Source organism: Stegastes partitus, unplaced genomic scaffold (genome assembly GCF_000690725.1).
Source record: "Stegastes partitus isolate 25-593 unplaced genomic scaffold, Stegastes_partitus-1.0.2 Scaffold749, whole genome shotgun sequence".
Taxonomy (NCBI): Eukaryota; Metazoa; Chordata; class Actinopteri; family Pomacentridae; genus Stegastes; species Stegastes partitus.
In genome coordinates this window covers 210,218-232,802 of record NW_007578480.1, presented here as the reverse complement: position 1 = coordinate 232,802, position 22,585 = coordinate 210,218, and the positions used below count along the sequence as shown (strand labels likewise).

Here is a 22,585-nt window from a genome sequence, read left to right as displayed (position 1 = left end):
GAGATCCCAGGCGCCCTAACCGGGACGCAAACCGGCGACCTTCTTGCTGCGAGGCAACAGTGCTACCTTGCTCTAAATCTGATCAGTTATTATTAATTATTAATTATACACCCACTAATGACTAAGTTTGGGTCACTCACTTGTATACTTTTGAATGTGTAAAGCATAACAATAATCTCACTTAGCATCACGTTAACATTTTGTGCTTTTAGGGAAATATCCTGACAGCTGATGGATTGCGATGATATTTGGTTACAGTTGGGTGATTTGGTGAACTGTTACTGTAGCTCCACCAACAGAACAAACTCCACACTTACCTTGTGACTATTTCAACATCTGCTAGATTTATTGGCACAAAATTTTGCTCATTCATTCCAAACAATGGCAATCCTCCTTTAAAACCAAATACATGCAAAACTGCAAATCTTTGCGTCAATTTCAGCTGTACACATACCGCCTACTTAAACCATGTTGCGGACCAAGCAAACCCCTCCCTATGGCAGCGGCCTCCCCCAACAGGACAGTGTGTCCTACCGCACCACAAAAACTGCATGACAAAGACTACAAGGAGTTGACTTGGCCTCCAAATCCTCCAAGATCTCAACCTCATCATGCATCTGTGGGATATGCTTGAACAGGTCTCATCCATAGAGGCACCTTGTACAGTCCACAGGTTCCAGAGAATTCACTGACAACGTACCAGACACCATCGGACACCACCACAGGTTCTGTGTCTCTGGTCCTACAGGTCCGAACTGTTCTGGTTGCATTAAGGGAATCTACGCAATAGTAGTCAGGTGGTTTTAACTTTGGTAAAAAAAAACAATATAAGGTGACTCAAACTGCCCTTCATTTGAGATACAAATTTGACACAGTGAATTTAGGTGACTAATTTAAATGTTAAGAGCTAGACCTTGGAATATTATAGAGAGAAACCCAATGACTCCCTGTGAGAAATCACTTGGTGACAGTGGAGATGAAGGACTTCCGTTGAACAAAAGGAGACCTCCAGCAGAGCTACACTCCACGAGGGCGACCCTCCCCCTCAGTTGTTTGGGTGTTGAGGCGACTGGTATTGTCATTGTGGGCATGTTAGCGACACAGTTAATTCAAAGTCCAATCTCACTCCTGCATGTTTGCAGACTCTTACTGGATTAAAATAAAAACATGTTTTAAAACAAATCTGCTGAAGCGTCCGTCTAACTGTTGATGACGATGAAAATTAATCTTTTTTAATCGTTTACAGCGATTTCCTTTCTCATTCAATTACACTCCAGGTAACCTGGAGACGTTGTTGCATTCACCCCCCTCACTTGTGCCGCTCAGCCACCTTTTGTGTCTTGAGATTTCCTCTGTCCTCATTGTTTTCCCTCAGCACTGACTCACCCAGAACGTCCAGACACAGTCGAGTTTATACAACAATCAAACGAAGCCGCGTGACTACATGCTGCTGATTTTGCTTTATTCAATTATCTGACTTCTCCATGCAGCTGGATGCACTTACGATGAATCAAATGTGTCCCCATAAAGAGGCTGAATACTTACACAGATGTCTAGTTTATCATTTTAAACAACCTGTATAGAAATGTGTTTCCACTACATGTTTTATTATTCAAACATCCCCTGCTTTAGTTGCTCTGCTTTCCCACAGTTTGGATTTTCCTCCTGACTTGTATTTTCTGTAACTGATGGGATCAGAGTCAGTTTCTGCCACACGCCCTCTTTCCAAGTGACACGAGTTGAGAAACGCAGAGGATCTGTGGGCAAAACAATAGAGGCATTTCACCGGGCGCAAACAGCCTCCCTCTCAGCAAAGCATTTGAAAACCATGACTCTGAAGATGCCATTTCATAACCGTCAACCCCCCCCTCTCCAGCAGGAAACCAAACCACACTCCCCTCTGAAGTCAGATGCCGAGATAATCATTAAGCTGCTCACACAGGAACAATCACCCCCCCCAAAACACTCAGACAGACTGACTGATGTGGACAAACAAACTGTGAAAGTCTTGCTTCACCCACAACTCATCAGTCATTCACTAAATGCTTTTATCGCAAACACTCAGAGACAAACAGACACAGAAATGTTTGAGGGCAAGACGAGGCCTGCTTATGTGAATAATTTAACCAAGGTGTTTCCTTAGATTCAACTCGAATGAAGTTGTTACATCGCTGTGCCTTGTTTCAATCTCAGAATGGAAAGAAGGACCAGCAGAAACCTCCCTTCCTCAGTTTGTCTTAAAAGCACAAAAGAGCAGGGTTTTTTTTGTTTTTTTTCAACAATTTACTCGTAAAGCACTTTAAACACACTCTAACATAGAAGCCACACAGCATTTAGTAATAAATCTGTGTCATTTTTTTAGGTTGTAAAGCAGGGAAAACACATCACTAGTAGTATTTTGATCCAGAACCACATTTGATCGAATCTTATTTGACATGTTTTACATTTGAGATTCCTCTTAAATTTTTTCTTGGTTTCAAAGTGAATTAGGAGGGACAGCTTTTTAAAAAAAAAGAAACGAAGCAAATTTGGGCATAAAATAGATACAACTACAGATACATTAATACAGAGCTCCCTGATTTTGGCCTTTTTGCAGCAAAAAGCAGTGAAAAATCTCCATTGTTTTTAACTCAAATGTCTCGCATGATGAGGAGACTTCCACACATTTTAAAGATAAAGATAAAGTTGACCTTTACTGATTCCTCACCTGGGAAATGTATGCATTACAGCTGCTAACATGATAAGAACCAAAGCAAAAAAAAAAAACAAAAACCCACAAAGATAGACAAAAGGCAAAAATACCTGAGATAATAAAGACTATTTACACTATGTGCGCCTTTCACATATGTATGGTGTGTAGAATTTCACCTAAGTTTAAAGAAGTAGGTATGTTATTGCACTGCAAAAGTCATTACTGATGCATTTTTATTTTATTTAAATTTTTTTTTTTAAACAATTTTTACATTTTTAAACATTTTTATTTTACAGATTTTCCCCCCTTTGGCTAAATTAGAGATAATAACTAGTAAAATGAAACAAAAAAAAAAATTGCACAAAAAGTGTAATTTACAATTCATCCTTTCACAATGTTTGAGCATAAAATTACACTAGTTTTTACTGTATTTAAATCAGCAAAAAGTATAAATACTTTACAGATATCTGATGGTATTTGGCAAAAAAAAAAAAAAAAGTGCAGCAAAAATTGAAAAAAATAAAATTTGACAGTTGTAAATTCACAGAAAAAACAATTAATCTACATGTTCACTATATAAAAACACCCCAAAATTATAGAAAATGTCCACATCAAAATGTTTAATTTTTACTCATAATAATTAGTTTTTTCACAATGTTTGGCCATTAAGTTTACTGTATTAAATCTGTTTTTTTTTTTTTTTTTTTTAATTATTGTTTCACATATTTTTTTTTTTTTTTTTGTAGCTTTTGAAATTCTGTAAAGCAATTATTTTCGGGCATCTTGCCACTAGATTTTCACTGTTTTGACTTATTCGAGCCCACATTAGTCTTCTTTTTGTTGATTCAGCTTTGGTGACGCTACACTGCGTTTCACTGCATATCTATTATAAGGTGTGCTTTGTTTGTGTTGTTATTTTACTTGCAAATGGAGCCGCAGAGAATCCCACACACTGGTAAACAAACCAGGTTCACATCACAGTAAGGCTCTGTAGCTGCATCAGATATTTATTTTTTTAATCAATGTGGATTACAGTCTTCGAAATGTAGAAAAAGTCCCTGAAGGCATCAGCAAGCCTGAACAAGCGTGACTGTCTTCACACAGATCATATTGTTCTGTACTGGAGTTGCGTCTGTTAGTTTGGCTTCAGGTGGTTTATTGAAATGAAGCCAGTTAAAAAATCAAGTATTACTTCCTTTTACTGCTTCCAGAGAAAAGTAAGCAATATGTAGCCCTCGACAATCAATTGTGGTATGTTCTGTAGCGGTTCTTTTCTTACGTGGTATGTGTGCTTTAGGTGGGAGTTGATCTGTGGGTGCTTTGGATCAAAAGGGCATCTGCAGTAGCTGGCCAGCTCAAATTTTCCTCCCACATTGTTGTATTTTAACCATTCAGGGAGTTAAATTATCAAGTAATTCACAAAAAAAGGAAGAAAGCAAGTCTGCTTTCCTGCCATGATTAGCAACTCATGACCTGAGGGTGTTGACGTCCAGGATACTCCACATTTCTTGTTGCAGAAGCCACAAAAATGAGCTAAAAGTTGATGTGTGCTGAGTAACAGACTCAGTAATTACAGTCTTTTCATGCAAAAAGAGCAATATACGTTTAAACTGTATGATATGACCTACTGGAGATGACCTACCTTTGTTTTTCTCAGCAAGAAAACAAAAAAATAAAGCAAAAGTCTGTAGTGTCATAGCACCTGATTCCATCTCCGTTCTTAACATGACTTGTGTTTTCATTATCTGTTTAGCCGTTAAAATGACCTCGCTTCGAAGGATAATCAGTATTATCTGTGTCCTTCATCACTGATGTTCATACTGATGTTTTCTGTGCTGAATTCTCAGTCCGAATCACTTAAAAAGAGCTGACTAGAGATTTCAGCCGTTCTGTGTGAGACTATCAGCTAATGGATGGTTTTGGAGTTTCCTGTGATTCTGTAATATGGATGTTCCTACGAATGGTTTGTTTCATCGTGTTTTCATCTGCAGGCATTTTAAAAGTCCAAAGAGTATGAAAATTTGACAAGAACAAAATAAAATAATATAAAAGATATTACAGAAAAAGTAAACTACATTTACAAACAGTTGTATATTTTTTCAGCCTATTTCTTTTTTTATCTAGCAACTCCTCAGATTCTCACCAGAGAGGGAAGATTTTCAGAGCTTTTCGGCTTTGTTAGAATACTTTTTAATATATATATATATTTAAATAATGGTTTCTTATGGTTTAAATGTAACCTAAAGTTTTATCAGCCCATGCTGAAAAGAGAGAATTGTTTAACCAACATAAAAGAAATGTCTCAGTTGGTGACACACAATTGAATTAGGCCCAAATTAAATGAACAAGTAACATTATTGCCACTGATTTAACTTAGAAGCACCTAAATCATTTTTTTCCTCTCAAATGAGCAATTTGCATTGATGCAACGTAATTTTAAGGGAAAGAAAACAACAATGAAACATGAATGTTATGACATAAGATGCAGAAATCTTAACCACATTTTTTGTTAAAAAAAAACTTTTATACATGCTTTTTTTTTTTTTTTTTTAAGTTTCCTAGCAGAGATAAAATGTCATAAAGCACACTGTGGTCAATATAAGTCATGTTTCAGCTTTACACGTGTATTACTTCTGTGAGCAAAATGGCATAAAAACGGAGAACAAATCCATGCAAACATATTGTAATGGAACCATAAGGAGTTGCCATCGCCATAAATCCACCTCTAAGCCACACACACGACACAAGCACAGCTTTCCCAGCCTCCCCCACCCTGCTGCAGGTAGTATCTCCCACCTGTGTGTTTGGGTGGAGGAGCTGCTCCCATTGGATGGCGGTGACGTCCGGAGGGAGGTGGAAGATTATAAATGCAGCCATGGCGGAAAAGTTTGTCGTCTGATCGAGATTATAACGGTCCTCTAAAGCACACAGCTTCTTCTCCATTAAGTGCAATCTGTCGCCTGATTTTTTGGGGGTTTTTTGGTCTTTTTTCTTATTACCAAGATGAACAGAATTATCCTCCAGCTTATCGCAGTCGGAATCTGCTTTGCAATCGGTAAGATTAAATTCTGATTTATTTCCACAGAAATGCATGTTATTTGTAAAGAAAGAAATAACGCCTCTCTTTAAAGCAGAACTTGCTAAAATGGGCCGCTTATTATTCCAGAGAGAACTTTAAAGTGGTATTTTCATTATAAATATTTCCTTCAACAAAATCCACGGTTCGTTTTTTTTTTCTGCATGGAGTTTGGCGTGTCCTTGTTTTCATGGTCGGATGTTTTCACTGTGATATTTCTACACTATACATTTCTAGTGGGTTTTTTTCCCCCTCAGTGAAACACGGTTTGTTTGGAAGAAAAACTTCACTATTTGCCTTTCAGTGGGAGGATTTGTGAAATGTGTTGTTTTCTTGGGGAGGCTGCAGGGCTGTTGTCAGTCTGGGTGTGTTCAAGTCATGCTCCTTCCCAAACAAGACTAATGGGCCACTTTGCACAGTCATGCACCAGTAACATAAAACCAAAGTAAAATAGTAATGCTAAAATCTGGTCGGAGCATGATTTGAGATAAAGCCATGTTTTGTCTTTTGCAGTTGTGTTTTAGTTTATCTGATCAAACTGGATCAGCTCATTTGACTGTTGAAAATAACAGTGAAGCCTCATATCATCACCTGCTTGGCTTTCTTATCCAAAATGTCAACTAAAAGAGCCACCAAGTAAATAGTTAAAATACTAAGCTAAAGTGATGGATAAACAGTTGAAGTAGTTAGCTAAATGTTGAGAATATAGATGATTTAGTTCAAAGTAGCCCAACAAAAAGGTCAAATTAATCAGATTAAACTGTGGCTAAACACGAATGTCAAACGTTTTGATAAACCTCTAGAAAAAAAAAGAAGCTTAAAGTAACCATTATAAAGCAGGAATATTCAGATAAAGGTAATTGATAAATAGTTGGTTAGCTAAAACTATGGATAAACTGTTTAAATTGTTAGCTTAAGTCAGAAGATGTAGCTAAAAATAGCTCAACGACAAGGTCGAATTCGTAAAACAGTCGGAAGCAGTTACGTGGATAAAAAGTTAATTTAACTTAAAATTAAGTCAAATTAGCTTTTAACTAAAAAAATGTTTTGCTGTACAGTTAAAATGGCTTAAAGTAACGATTAAATACTTGAAAATCTTTAGCTAAAGCTAAATGCTACAGAGTTAGTTGGTTAGCTAAAACTAGATAGGCATAGCTAAAAGTAGCCCAGTGAAAATGTTAAATTTGTTAAATCGAAATGTGGCTAAATATTTATTGTACTTTGCTGCATCAATATACAGTTAATTTAGTTTTAAAAAAGAAAGTCAAATGAATGTGTTAAAGGAAGCAAAGATTATTGATAAGCAGTTGAAATAGTTAGCTAAAGATACTGGGTAAATAGTTGATGTCGTTAGCTAAAGCTAATGGATAAATTATTAATTAGTTAGCTAAAGGTAATAGATAAATAGTTGATTTTGTTAGCTAAAGGCAATGGAAAAATAGTTTATTTAGTTAGCTAAAGGTAATGGATAGTTAGTTTAGCAAAAAAGTTAGCTAAAATAGTTAGCTAGAAGTGGCCAAGAGTATAAAGAGTTTAAGTAGCGGAAAGTTATGATTAGATCATTGAAGTGGTTGGTCAATATAATGGGTTACCAGTTGATTTAGTTATTATATAGTACATATAAAGTATATACATAAAAATACATATTAGGGGTCTAAAACAAGAAAGATAGTCAGCTAAAAAAGCTAGAAAGTCCAAAATCATTTATTTACATTAAAATAGTGATTGATTGATTTCATTTTACCATAAAAACTTAGGCCTATTGGAATAAATGTAGCCTCAAAGTAAAATTTTAAAAAGTTTTTTACAGTTGGTGGGGAAAACAATGAGGACACTGCCTTCGACTGTGGGAACTTAATGGCATTTTTCACTAGTTTCCAACATTATGTTAAGGGGGCCTGATCTAGAAAATCCTCCACAGATGAATTGTACAGTTGCAGCCCTAAGATAGTTTTTTATCATCTTAGAGCACTCCAACCAGCAGATTTACCTCATGTGATTCAACAGGCTGAGTTACAGATTGATGAAACAAAGTGGGAGCAGTGTTTTAGCATGTTTGTGCTCTGTGAACATCCTAGGCTTTACTCTAATGCGGTTATTACAGGTTGGGGTGAGGCAGGCAGTTTGTGGTACGGCTATGAGTTTTTCAGTTTTTTTTCCAGCCGCTATTAAAAGACTGACTCATGTCCCAACCTGCCAGCTATTGCATGAGAAATTCCTCACCTTGTAACAGTCAAGGATTTGCCCAAGTCTCAAATTCCACTTGAGTGTAGGGTCTGCATCAAGTTTTTTTCCTTGGGATCCCGTTAGCCCTGTTGTTTCAGGCTCCTGTTTCAAACCACACCCTTCCTTGTGGGAACTATATTCCCATCCCAGCTGCTTTCAATGCTTTCAGGTGATAACTTTGACCTTCAGTCCCTTTTAGTGGTCGATTTAAGTAGCTGTTGTAAGAGGAGAACAATTCACAAATGTAGATAATTGCATACTGAGGTTTTAGTAGTGACCAGAGGGATCAATTTGGTAGTTTCAATCTGTGTACTCAGGGAACATTGGAGGATTTCAGATGGCGGTCTGGTTCATTTTTGAAGTCAACATGTTACAGGCTACTGAGAGGTTTCCCCAAGCACCAGCTGCTGGGAAAATAGACAGAAATACTCACCTCTGTGTGGCTGCTGGCTGCTTTTTAATCCAGATGTGAGAGCTTACCTGCCTAATACCCTGGAGTTGGATTACTTTAAACCACATATTTAAGTGTTTGAGATAGTTTAATTTCACCTTTTCTGGGTTTAGCCTCTTTTTTATAAACAAAATCAAAAGGGTGGATCATTGACAGGAAATGCTAAACATCTGTGTCAGAACTACATAGATTAATGAAGTATAAAATAAAGAATGCATAATAATGAATAAATATTTTGTGCACTAACTGTATTTTCTACCACCCCAGGAATTATATACAAGTATCTCTAATAAAAAAGCAGAAGACTGGACAATCAAATTTATAGAAATGGTTGAACTAAAACTTTTGGGAGAACTTTCATGATAATCGGTTCACTGGATAAAACAAGAGTTTACAATTAAATCAATGGGCGTGCAGATGACAAAAATCCAACTTTTTTTTAGATTCTCTAAGCTGTGCAGGCAGCTTTTCTTTTTACCATGAAGACAATGCTGTATTTGTACTTCAGCATCACTTATATTCGTAGGGAGGCTCTTCTCTTTAGTGGATTTAGAGGACTGATTCACCATTTAATCTAGCCAGGCTACTCCCATTGAAGGATGTCCACATTGCCAACTAGAATCCACATCCAAATACAAACCAGAGTATTTAAAGGAATGCGCCAGCCCCGCCCAGGTGCATTCAATTTGAATGCCGTGTTGCAGAGTTACCTCATGTTGTTTTTCATAAACTTGTTTGCACGTTCGCCTTTTTAGTCGGTGCCTCTTTTCAACTTTCCGTGCAGCTTTTCCATATTGTAGCACATGACTCACATTTTGGCCCAAGTCACTCATCGTTTTTCTTTCCAGCTGATTCCCAGTGGGAGCCGAGCCTGTCAGAAAAATTAAAAACCCACTGAAGCGTTTATCGGTGGATTTTCAGCTGCTGTGAGGATCCGATTTCTCTTAATTCCTTTTCTTCTGTGCGTCACACGAGCACGCTGATGCTGTTCATGGTGAAATAAGGACACTCAGAACAACACGTGTTTCAGCAAATTATTTTAATATCTCTTGCAACAATGACGCCTTCAGGTCTGACTTGTGTAATGAGTCCTACCCAGAAATAGCTGATCAGAAAGATCACCACGCCTGATACGCATTATCTCCCACAACAGAGCTGTTATTTCTCAGTAATCAGTTTTACTGTTCTCTACTTACTTGGTATGAGATTTCACATGATTTTAATAAGTGCGGCTGTTATTTTTCCTGCCCGGTCTTGTGTTTCCGTCTGTGATTTGTGTTCTTCAGCTTGGAAATTGAGGTTTTGAAGCCTGTAGTTTTAGTGAAGCAGCAGTGGAGGGCAGTATAAGACTGGAGTTCATTAAGTAATGTGCCACACCTGACAGTTCAAACAGGCTCCCTGTTGTCAAAATAAATGGCAAGGAAACTGTTGAGGCATGTAGATTTACTGTTTCTTCAAAGAATAACTAACTGTTTCCATTAAAAATCCCTGTTACACTGCCTGCTATCATTAATTAACATGTTGAACACATTTTAGAGAGCCTCCTGTAAATAAGTAGCTGTACTTATGTAAGGCTGTAAAACCTCGTGAATGAGTCACAAATACTGGTATATTTCCATCCATAGTCAAAATAAAGTGCTTATTTACCCAAAAAGTGAGTTGAAAGTATACACATATCATCTACTGATATTCAGGGAGGATTTTCTCAAAGTTAAAGCCAAGTATCTTCAGTTTTATGTTGAACTTCAGTTAAATAATAAAAGGCAGAAAATGCAGAAAATGCAAACCTTCTTTTCTAAATAATTGCAATTAATGTTCCATTTGGTAGTGAAAAAAGCCGTACTAATGGATCCTAGTGCCGTTCTGAGGTCTACTTCTACTTCTCATCCATTTCCTGCCACTTTATCCAGAGCCACTAATTGTGAGCAGGAAATATTCTACGTTGATTTGATAGCTTTCCACTTCACATCCTTTTTATTTATTTATTTTGTACATGCAATCCATCATCAGCTAATGAATTCGAATGCATTTCTAGCATGTTTTTAATAAAAGCAGCAGAAAAAAAAAAGTACAACACATCACTACAAATGAATTAAGAGCAGAATTTTTACCTTCAACTAGTGTAATTGCACCTTTGATTTAGAATTATTACTGTAGGAAGGAAACACTATACTTTAGATAGATCTTTTTTTTTTTTTTTTTAGTAGTAGTATTTAAACACGTAATAAATTAAATATAGGGCACTGTAATATGGAGCTGCTATGATGAATCAATTAGTTGTCAACTGTTAGAATATCTTGTAGCTATTCGAGTCATTTTTAAGAGAAAAAGTCTTTATTCTTTGATTGTACCTTCTTAAAGTAGAGTATTTTCTGGTTTCTTTACTCCTTTATGACAGTAAACTGAAAATCTTAGGGACAAAACAAGATATTTGAGGACGTCACCTCAGCCTTTAGGAGTCACTTTCACCGCTAATGGATTGGCCAGAAAAATAAACAACGGATTAACTGACAATGAATATAATTGCTGGTTGCAGCCTTGTCAAAATGTAGTTATGAGCAGATGTACAGTCATCAGTAATTATAACTTCTCATACTGTCCTTTTTTTTTGTTGTTTACACACTGGCCACCACTTGCGAGCTTACGGCAGGATTTACAGATCAATTAATTAACGACAACTGCCTTATAGTGTGTTTTTTTTTAAAAAACCATTAATGTAAATCTATAAATTATCTACATAAATGTTCACAACTGCTTGGAAAAGCTAAGGGTAAAGTTTCAAAATTGGTCAGTTTTGGTTCGAGTTTAAAAAAAATACAGTCTAGGAGTCGACTGATTATCGGACAATTATCAGATTCGACATTTCACACGCTACTAAAATTTCCCCCTCCCAAAAAAATGGATTCCTGATATTGCTGCCTCTGTCTGTCTGTAGTCACCACTTTGTGTTCAATATCCCGCCCACTGCTCTACCTGATTGGTTAGTAACAGCCAATCAACACTAAAAGGTACGTTTAAAAAAACTTTTCTTTTAATTTTACATTTATAAAACATAAATAAACTGCTAAACTTTGACGCCAAGATCATAAGTTTTGCTGAAAATGTGTAATTGTTCCAAACATCGGTCTCCTTGCTGAAAAAAACAAATTGGCCAACTTGAAATACAGTTGAGCTACACCTAAAGTGATTGTTTATTGTAGGATTGTACATAGGTGAGTCTAAGAGAAGGATCTGAGTCATGGCTAGTTGAGAATGGGATCTTGGGTGTGTTCGTCGCACCTGATGATCTAACACTTTCCAGTACTGGCAAGCATTTTTTTATGATCCATTTTCCTTTCTTGCTGCACTGCATTTGAACCCAAACAAGTACGAAAAAATGGTTTTAAAGTGCACAGACTACGCTGATGATCTGACCTACGTAACTTGTTAAACCTACAACCACGTAGAGGAGCTGCTTCTTGCATGCCTTTCCTTTGTTCTTATTGCACCTTGTCAAAAGTGACTGATTGGGTTTACTTTTCTTGTGTTTTTGCCCCGAGGCTGTTCTATCAGGAAACATGCACCTGTGTATGAAAACGCTGCACTGAAGGGAGGTGAAGACGAGCAGTTCTGTATGTTGAGACACTTGTGCTGACGTAAACAAAAGCTTTAATGTTCACCCTGGGCTTCACCCACAGGCCTGTTTCGACTCTCGGTGTCTTGAGCAACTCAGATTTGTTTTGCGTGGGTGTTGTGTTTGTGTATGGCTTAACAGTGTGAACGATCAGGTTGGACTGGATTCTGTTCAGTAGTGACAATATGTCTGAGAGGATTGCACAGTGCTCAAGTGTCGCTAGGTGTGGCAAGAAAGTCACATGACACTTTAATTTTCTGTAATTTAGCTGAAGGCGTTCGTTCCATCATTTTGATGGTTTTCTATTTTACTCTCCTGGGTCATGAATCAGATACTTGAGGGTAAATTTTTGACCTGTTTCTGGTGGCGTTGTCTCATTTTAAAGGCATTTTGTACTTCTCAGATACAGAAATCTTAGTTTTAGCTTAACATGATATATTTTACCAGTATGTATGAGATTATATATTTTTTAAAAAAAGGAAGCAGCAGGAGTGGATGTAAAAATTGACAAGTCCCAAAGTTGTTACCCAACTTGTCCCAGGTGTAACCGAAACCAGCAGGACAGGGTTTGGTGCTCTTCTATTGTGTACAAAGAAATGGGTGTGTCTTTTTTTTTTTTTTTTTTTTTTAACCTTTTGAACTAACAAATTGGTATTATCTCTGCGTATTGTTGTCAAAGTCAAGCTGTTGCACAGGGTCATCTAGTGTTTTAATTTTAAACATAGTGAATTTAGTTTTAGAAAGTTCTCCAGTTTTGTGTATTAAATGAGGAGGGATTCAAGGTGTTGAGTAGTACAGGGAAATATGCGAAAGTGACAAAAGTACAACAATGACGTGATGACACTTTGGTACCATGATGCTCTGAACACCTGACACTGAACAGACTCAGCTTGAAAAAATGGGAATGAGTCAGCTCAGTCAACATCCTGATAATATAGCAATAAATCTTCAGAAAAAGGTATTTGTTTTCATCGAATACTGGTGTTAAATATTTATTCCATCATTGTTCTACTTTAGTAATTGTATTTGTAATTGCATTTGTCAGTTTTTAAATCCAAACAAATTGACTATCCGGATCATCATTATTGGTTTTGGACAGATGAGCAACTTAAATATATCAGCTTGGGTTTATAATGTCCTAAGTTTTCAAAATGATACCTTTTGGTTGAATAACATTCGATTAGATGGCTGGATTGTGACAACTTCTCAGGTGCTGCAGGAGCCAAACACTGGAGTTTAATGGGAGTTTTTGTAGTTATTATGTTACACCCTCACATTGAAATCCAGGTTAATAAGGCATTGATTTAGGTGTGACTGTACAATGCCATGAAAGTAACACAATTAATTAATTAATTTTATTTTTGGAGGATGGATTCCTTTTTAACATCAGGACCTCACCCAGTTGAACACCTTAAAGACACATTCACACACCCCTGCTTTGTTCCACAGTGAGGTCAAATAAATCAAAATCTGAGTGGCCTCATTTGCTCATTTTAAAAATTTAAACCAAATAAATAACTACATTTCATTACTTTTTTCTTGTTATTCCAATTTCATGTGCATTATTTAATTATTGTTTGATTGAGTATTTCATTTTTAATTACGATGTCAGAATCATTGCTAGTATTACTTCTTACTTTCCTATTCTAATTTCTATTCTTAGTAATGTAATATATTTTATTGCTTGTCTACTAGCCGCTGCTTTACTCATGGTATGTGATTTTGTTTTCTCAGCAATATCTGGCAAAAGAATTTCCATCAAGATTAATACAGTTTTATGTTTTCTTATTATATGAAAGTATTTGGACTTGCTACACTGTTTATTTGACTTGCAATGCATCTTGTTTATTTATCTTGTAATAATTGCTGTCTACTGCCTTGCAACACTTGCTTTAAATAAATAAATAAATAAGTTCTCGTCAGCGTTGTGTGCCAAATCACTACATCAAATTCCTTGTATGTGATAACCAACTTGGCAATAAGACTGATTCTGACTCCTATTAGTGTTGAGTATGTAGTTAAAAGATAAAGAGGGACTTTCCAGACACTTGGTAAAAATGACTTGTAGATGTCAGTCATGAGATGGTGGCATTAAAACTGGAGCGACTGGTTTCTACCAGCAGTCTTTGTGTCCCAGCACACAATTGCACTTTCCACAGAGTTTCAACCTCACAATGGCGGCTCCACTTTGGGCTTGGTGGAGCCATGGCAACAATGAAATCAGAGTTTTGTGTTTAAGGCTGCTTTAATAGTAAAGTCTGTAAAACCAGTCCTGAATAAAAGAAATCAAATTCTCACAACAGAATTCTGACAGCTGGGAAGGGCAGAGAGTGGCTTTACTGTCCTGATGTGTTGTGGATTGTGTTTAAAATGGCAGAGTTACAAAACCAAACATCTTCTAGTTGGCGCCGGTGAGTGCGGCTGCCGTTGCACCTGCTCCGGCACTGTTGTAACTTTTAATTGTTTTTATTTATCTTTTTGCTTTTATTTATCTTTTTGATTCTTTGCTTAAAATATTCCCGATATGCCTCACAGGTATGGTATGTCATATGTACACAGTGCAGTTCCTGCCTGTGTCATGTGAACTGAGGTAGTTTCAATGTTTTGAGTTGATGACTACCTTTTAGACAAGCTTTTGTCAATACGCCATGTCTATGAACCCACTTTAGAGTTCCCGTAGTGCAAACTTATGGTTTGTGTTTACAACCTGTACACAGGGTAGTATTAACTGTAGTCTGCCGTGCTGTTTGTTTTTCTGTGTCTTTGTGTTTTAGCTTAGGTCTTTTTTGGTAAAACTTAATATTTGTCCCAGAGGGTTTTACATTGTGTACATGCAAAAGCTCCTTATAATCTACAAAAAAAAAAAAAAAACTCAATGGGAGGAAGCATTTTCATGATGAGGTTGGGACTGGGAGGCATTTTTACTAGTAGATTAATGGTTTGTAGATCAACAAAGAAAAAAAATTCTGTCATGGGTGGAAAAATCGGACAAACCATCGAAGCAGTGACTTTGGAGCAAGTCCCTCTTTCAACAAGTAGCTTTATGCCTTGAAAAGGTGCCATGTATGTAGAGTAGTGGGGTTACAATAATAAATAAAGTGCCATAAGCTGAGTTTCAGGCAAAGTAAAATGTGCCATCAAGCCCTAAACCTCCTCTGTACTGCATGTCAAAGGTCACCCATTTGTCTCGTATGTTATCTCACTGTCGGTCATGTAAACACTTTTCTAAATGTTGGGCTGCAGCACCTCAGTGGATGACAAACAATGAAACAGTCTCAGTGCTCAGCCTTCATTTCAGACGAACATGAGAGGATGTTTACTAAGAATTCAGACGTGTTCTCAACCCACATTTAAACCACCAAATTACAGCCTGCTGCAAACCACTTTTGACTAATCCTACTGTTCTTCCCTTCTTTTTCCTCTTTGCCATCATTCCTCTGCATCTCCCTCCTCCCTACATTTCCAACTGTCTCTTGATTTTAGGTCAAGCTCTTCAGTGCTACAAATGCGACATCGGCATAGGGGACATCTGCTTAACTTCTAAAACCACATGTGGCAGCGGGGAACACTGCTTCAATGGTGTCGGGAAAGCAGGTAAGAATGTCTTTGTAGCTAAAAATCCGACCGGACGACATTCTCCTTAAGAAGTTTGTCGTCAACTGTCACATAAAATCCCTCAAACTGCATTCTCTAAATCCACTGCTCTGTAAGGATGAAGGAGGGAGACATGGCTGGAACTGTTACTTGACTGCTGAATCAATCGATTAAAAACAAATTACTGCTGCTGAGTTGCCACCATGCATTGTGAAAGATTTTATCCAAATTTCTGATAAGGCAGAAATGTTGAGTTGTTTTAATGAACATTTCATAGCCTCAGGCTCCTTTGATTCTGTTAACACAACTCACGATTGTCCTGCTACATCTTGGTCTGATGGTTATCCCTTACCAGACCAGTCCTTTAGTTTTACTCCTTTCTCTGTCTGTGAGGTGCATAAAGCCCTGAGGCTCTTGAACACCTCTAAATCAGCTGGTCCTGATAAATTAGAGCCTTACTTTCTACACTTAGCAGTTGATTTTATTGCTTCACCTTTAACACACATTTTTATCCTGTCTCTTATAACCAATGAAATCCCCAGTATATGGAAATCTGTGTATGTTCTCCCCCTGTTTAAAGAAGGTGATCCCTCAGGACTGAATAACTACCTTCCCATCTCCAAACTGTCTGTCTTGGCCAAGGTTCAGGAACAATTCATCAGTAATCAACTCAAGGAATTTCTTAACAGCAACAGTATTTTATGTTTATCAATCTGGTTTTAGGAAATCACACAGTACAACGACTGCAGCTTTAAAAGTAATAAATGACTTCATTGATTCTCTTGAAGTAAGCATCACTGTGCAGCTCTTTTCATTGACCTATCCAAAGCCTCTGATGCAGTTGATCATACACTTCTCAAACTAAGACTTCTCAGAATCAGACTTTCTCCGCATTCTGTCAACTGGTTTGACAACTATCTCTCACATTGAACTCAGTGTGTACAAGCAAACGGACTCACTAGAAATTACCAAGGGCGTTCCACGGGGGTCGGTTCTAGGATCACTCCTCTTTATCATATGCATAAATAATATTACTGACAATGTTTCCAATGCCAAGTTTCATTTTTATGAAGATGACACAGTGATATACACCTCAGCATCTGCACCAGAACTGGCTATATCCCAGCTTCAAACTGCTTTTAATATTGTCCAGTTAAATTTCTTTGACCTAAAACGTGTTTTAAATTCAAGCAAAACCAAATTCATGTTGTTTTCAAATTCCAAGTCAAAACCGCTGAACCTGCCTGCAATCACCTCTTCTCAGGGTGTGCAGATCGAAATAGTGTCTCAGCATAAATACCTTGGAATTTTAGTCGATGACTGTCTCTCTTTCACACCTCACATCCAGCTGCTGGCAAAGAGACTAAAATTGAAACTGGGTTTTTACTTCAGAATGAAGTCTTGCCTGTCCTTTGAGGGCAAAAAGAGACTTGTTGCCGCCACTTTTATGTCTGTGTTGGACAATGAATGCTTCCGCTCAAAGCCTGAGTGTTTCAGATTCAGCGTATCATGGTGCTTTAAGGTTTATCACCAATTTCAAGTATTTTACACACCATTGTTTGTTGTATTCTCGCGTTGGATGGTCAGATTTGACCACACGAAAACATATTAACAAGTAAAAAAAATTGTCAGTTTAAAGTAATCAGTTGAAATAGCAATTGCAAGAGCTTAAAGTAAAATAGTAAACTAAAAATAAACGGATACACGTTGAAATAATTAAAAGTAATGAAACCGAAGTAGTTAGCTAAAAGTAATAAGTAGCTATTGTAAAAGTCCTTGGTAGTTGTTTGCAATGGTTAACGAGAAATAATTAAACCAAAGAGAGGGTTACCAAAAAGTAATAATGGCCATAGTTAAGTAAAGTTGTTAACCAAAAATATATGGATTAAAAGTTGAAATAGTTAAAAGCAAGATTAAATAGTTGGCTAAAAGTTGTGAAACAAATTAGTCATCTAAAAGTAGACGGACTGAATAGTTAAAACTAAAAAAAGAAAAAGTTGAAATAGTTAGCTGAAAGCATTTGGAAGCGAGGTAAAAGTTCTTGGTAATTGTTTGAAATGGTTAGCAGGAAGTCCAAAACAGAAGAAATGATTACCTAAAAGCAACAAATAATTGCAGAAGCTATAAAGTAAAATAGTTTAACATAAATATACTGATAAATAGTTGGAATGAGTAAAAATAAGATCAAACAGTTAGCAAAAAGTTTTAAAACGGATTCAATCATGAAACAGAATTAGTGAAAAGTCCTGGGTAATCAGTTGAATAGTTAGCTAAAAGTAATAAGTAGCTGGTTAAAAATTCTTGGCAATTCTTTAAAATGATTAGCAAGAAACAATGAAACAGAGGAAATTGTAACAGAAAAGTAATAAATGGCAAAAGCTAAAGGTAAAATAGGTAACTAAAAATGAATGTTTGGAACAGGTGAAAGTAATGAATCCAATTAAATAGTCAGCAAAAATCTTGTATAACCACTTGAAATACTTGCTAAGTAAAACAATTAGCTAAAACTAAATGGAGAAATGGTGAAACAATTAAAGTAGATGGCTAAAAAAAAACCATGGATAATAAGCTGAAATATTTTAGGAAGCAAAGTTAGCTACATAATTTGTTAAAAAATAATGGGGTCAAGCATATATATCATATGTTCTGTTTGTGTGTCAGTTATGTGGCTACATATATTAAAAATGAAAATGTATCATCATAACGATCAATTGCTGCTCTGTACACTCACTTTTGTGCTACATATTTGACACTTCATGTGTAACACATCACAGATTATCCTCTTACCGATCTGAAATACTCAAGTGATTGAAGTGACGATCATGACAACCAAACTCTCAAAGTAGATAAACCAGGCTGTTTGACTCCTTCAACTTGTCAGTGTTAAATCATTCTGCTGAGGCTCAGTCTGGCAGCTTGGATCACTATGCACATAAAGACATTCATAGTGTCTCAACAGTCACTTTACAAGACGGATTTTAAGACTGGGAGGTTACTGTGCATTAAACATGTCTGGGTGAAAAGGGGCCAGCCACAATGTCAGCATAGAGTAACGTAAGGAAATCGGTTTTTTTTTATTATTATTATTTCTCTTTCTATACAGTTTAATCTTGATTTGTATAAGCCATACTGATCAACATATATTGATAACTTTATGTCTATATTAATGCAACGTCATGGCACCTCCATCCTCCTTAGCCCACTGAACCACAAGCACTTTCTTTCTTTCTTTCTTTCTTGATTATTTAAGAAAATAGACAAAAACTGGAATCAACACGTACAAAAAAAAGTGCCCACAGGTGTTGCAAACCAGAAATGGTGGCTCTACATACACTGGTCCTCAAATTTATTCATAAAAAATTTAATTGACAAAAGTACTAATAAATAAAAATTTAATGAAAATCATGACATTGCTTTTTCAATTCAATTCAATTTTATTTGTATAGCGCATATTTACAACAAGAAGTCATCTCATAGCGCTTAACAACGGCAGAAACACCCAACAATCCAAAACATTTGGATTCCCTATAAACTTCAGCAGTCTGCAAGCAGTCTGCAACAGTGTGAAGGACCCATTTTTAACCCTTCAGCAGTATCAAATGACAGAGCAGGCTTGGATTAATTTACTGGTGATTTTGGTTTACAGAGTCAAAGCTTGGAAAAACATTGTTTCCTGTTGAAGTGTTTGCTGTTTTATTAGTTAAAACCTTGAAATCACAAAATCTGCATTCACACTGCACCTTCATCCAACCATTTCAATTCAATACTTGTGTGTTGTGTCACTCCACAGCCGGCTTTTTGGATATCAAGATGAAGGGCTGTCTAAAAGAGGCTGAATGCAACAAGACCGAACAGGTGAACTTCCCCTCCAGCGGAAACACCACCGTCTACGCCATGACCAAGACGTGCTGCGACACCGACCTGTGCAACGCCGCCCCTGGCCTGCCTGGGACCCCCGGCCTGAGCCTGGCCTTCGCGGCCATCTCTGCTGTGCTCATGGCCAACTTTGTGGTTTACTAGAAACGGATGATGAATGACCCACAGTGCATAAACACACATAAAACACACACTCTACACATTTTACACACACAAGCGCTGCAAGGATTACATTAAATACTCTCCTCAGACACGAGCTGTGCAGTTTTGTAACCTCACAGCTTTTTTTGTTGGGTTTTTTTTTTTTTCAAAAACTTCAATCTGTCTTTGAAGTGTATTGTATCATTGGTTTTACACAAGTGTTTGTATCAGTTAAAACTTAGTTCCCTCTTGTGTTTTTGTATTTTTTTTTTTTACACACACCAGCCCTCATTTCAGTGTAAAAGGTAATGCTGACAGATGAATTAACAATGAGTGTCTAACACTAGCATTCAGATGATGTCAGCGCAGCTCTTTGGGCGTCAGTAGCTGAATCACATGTTTGGTATTTTCATGTTGTAGGCTAGCTGAAGTCGTTACACCAAAAAGGAATAGTTTGGCAATTTGGACAATGTCGCCAACAGTTAGATTGGAAGATTGTTACCATCCACAAATTTGTACATTACAGATAAAGTTGCAGCCAGTTAGCTTAACATTCATATTGAAAACAAGGGGATACAGTCAGCCTGGCTCTGCAGAAAGGTGGGAAAAAAGCACATTTAAAGCTCATCAGTAACATGTTATTGGTTCTATCTCAATGTAAGGACAATAAGTTGTGTTTTTCAGAAATGCATAACTTCATGTTGGAGCTTTAAGATGGAGCCAGGCTACATATTTCTTTTTGTTTTCATAAGCTAACCCCCAGATTGTCAAACTATTCTTTTAATTTATTTGCTTTGATCCACTGCACTATCATGTTAGAGTCCTAATACTCAAAAACCTGTATAGTTATTAAAGCTTTCTGCAAACATTTCTGCTTCCATCCATTTCACGATGCAACATGTGTTCACTTTGTTTGGATGAAGCTAATGTAATGTACATTTTTCCTCAAGGTTGTGTCTGTAAAAGCATTTCTTTTTGTTTTTTCACCATTTCACAGCCAGCTACATCATTTCTGCATTTTTTTTCATATTGATGTTAAATCTACTGTCTGTATTACTCATAAGCTGTGGGCTGAAAGCTTTTGTTTATCTTGCTATTTTTGAATAGAACGTGTGCATCTGTACATCATATACGGGGTTAACCAGATTAAGTAGATTGCACTGTAACTGAGATTGCAGCGATTTGAAATATATCAGTGCTGATCTTTAAATATTCTCTATTTGAACACATAGACGAATCACTGTTTAAACTGGCACTTATGTCATTATTTAAAACAAAAACAACAACAACAAAAAACAAACAGCCTATCTGAATATTTTTGTGAAATTTGGTTGTGCAGAAAATTTGAAGGATGACAAAATAAATTTCAAACTGTGGGGGAAAAAAACAAACTTGCTGTGTGGTTTTACTGGTGTGATCTAGTTTGTTCTGTCTTAATAGATCACTGCCACCTTTGCGACACCAGCCGGTTCTTCAGGTTTTATAGTGGTCCAGTATGTTTCAGAATGAAGTCACTCGTCTACCCTGATTTCAGGTTTTGACACATGAACAGCGTTTTGATCGGAAGGAAGCTGCTTGATGAGATCATCAATCTGGATGACAAAGTTGATGTTTTCCTAAATGGGCACTTAAATAGATCTTTCTCTGAGTCAGCGGTGCTACACAGTCATGACAAAACTATTTCTCAAATATAAACCAGCCATTTCAGCTTTTTGCAATTTCCTAAATCCCGCAAAAGTTCAATAAAGTAGACTTTTGACCTTATGTCAGCCTTTTTTTCTTTCAACAGAAACTAGTAATTTCAGTCATTTTTAAGCTAAAATACAAATTATTATACTGTGGCAGCTTCTCATATGTGAAAATTTGAAACTTTTCTGTGTCAGATGTGATAATAAAACTGAATATTTTGGGGGTTTTCCACTAAAAACAACTGATCAACCGTGAAAACCCCCCACAAAAATCCATAACTGACGACTAATTCTGTGACTCGCAGTGATGAAAAGTATGTTTCTCCAAATACTTTACTTAATGACAGTTCCAAGGTACTTGTACTTAACTTGAGTATCTTCATTTTTATGCAACTTTCTACTTTAAATCCACCATGTTTCACTGGGAAGTATTGTACATTTTATTGTACTCCAATTATCTGACAGCTGTAGTTTACAGCAGTCGGACTAAAGAACCTATACGGATATAACGAATTATAAAAAATAAATAGTGAATCAAGCTATGAAATGTTTAGGATCAGCTCTACCTCAGTCTGCTACAATATTCAAGTACCATTTTTGAGTTAATGCATCAGCAGTATTAATACAGTAGTTAACACCATTCTGGTGTGTGATAAACACCTTTATTTTGCTGGTAATATTTGAATGTTTTTACTAAAGTAGGTGTAGAATGTATGACTGAATATGTTGTTTTTTGTTGAGTTAAAGCTCTCCTTTCCTCCAGTGGAGACTTGAACAGGCACAGTTAGTTTTCACATCTCATGGTTTTGAATAAGATCTTCTATCTCGTGTTCCCATTGTTTCATTCTTGACATTCCTCCTCCATCAGTCACTTTTCCACCCCCCCTTTGGGTAAAAACTTGAAACAAAAGGACTTGAAAAACCCCTCCTGTCCCCTCCCTTCACCTGTCTCACTTTATAAATCCTGGTCCTCACCAAACAGGCTCATCAGTTTTAACCACAGCATCCAGGAGCCGCAGAAGGATTTCTGTCTCTGAGCCAATACCAAAAACCAAATCAACACACCAAGATGGGCAGGATCCTGTTTGGAATCATTGCAGCCGTTGCATCCTTAATGCTGGGTAAGAATAACCAATAATCAAGTATTAAATTTCCCTATTGATTAAGAATCTTAAAAGAAAGATATGATGGGCAAAGTGTGGATGAAAAAAAAAAAAAAGGTTGACAT

At 36.8% G+C, this 22,585-nt stretch overlaps 1 protein-coding gene across 1 annotated transcript; it reads left to right on the top strand.

The window, feature by feature from the left end:
- The first annotated feature begins 5,549 nt into the window (after nucleotides 1-5,549).
- Nucleotides 5,550-21,060, top strand: LOC103364428 (sperm acrosome membrane-associated protein 4-like). Its single transcript, XM_008291546.1, has 3 exons — nucleotides 5,550-5,747; nucleotides 15,542-15,652; nucleotides 19,443-21,060. The coding sequence occupies exons 1-3, from the start codon at nucleotides 5,696-5,698 to the stop codon at nucleotides 19,670-19,672; spliced, it is 393 nt and encodes a 130-aa protein (XP_008289768.1). The 5' UTR covers nucleotides 5,550-5,695; the 3' UTR covers nucleotides 19,673-21,060.
- Nucleotides 21,061-22,585: the final 1,525 nt, after the last annotated feature.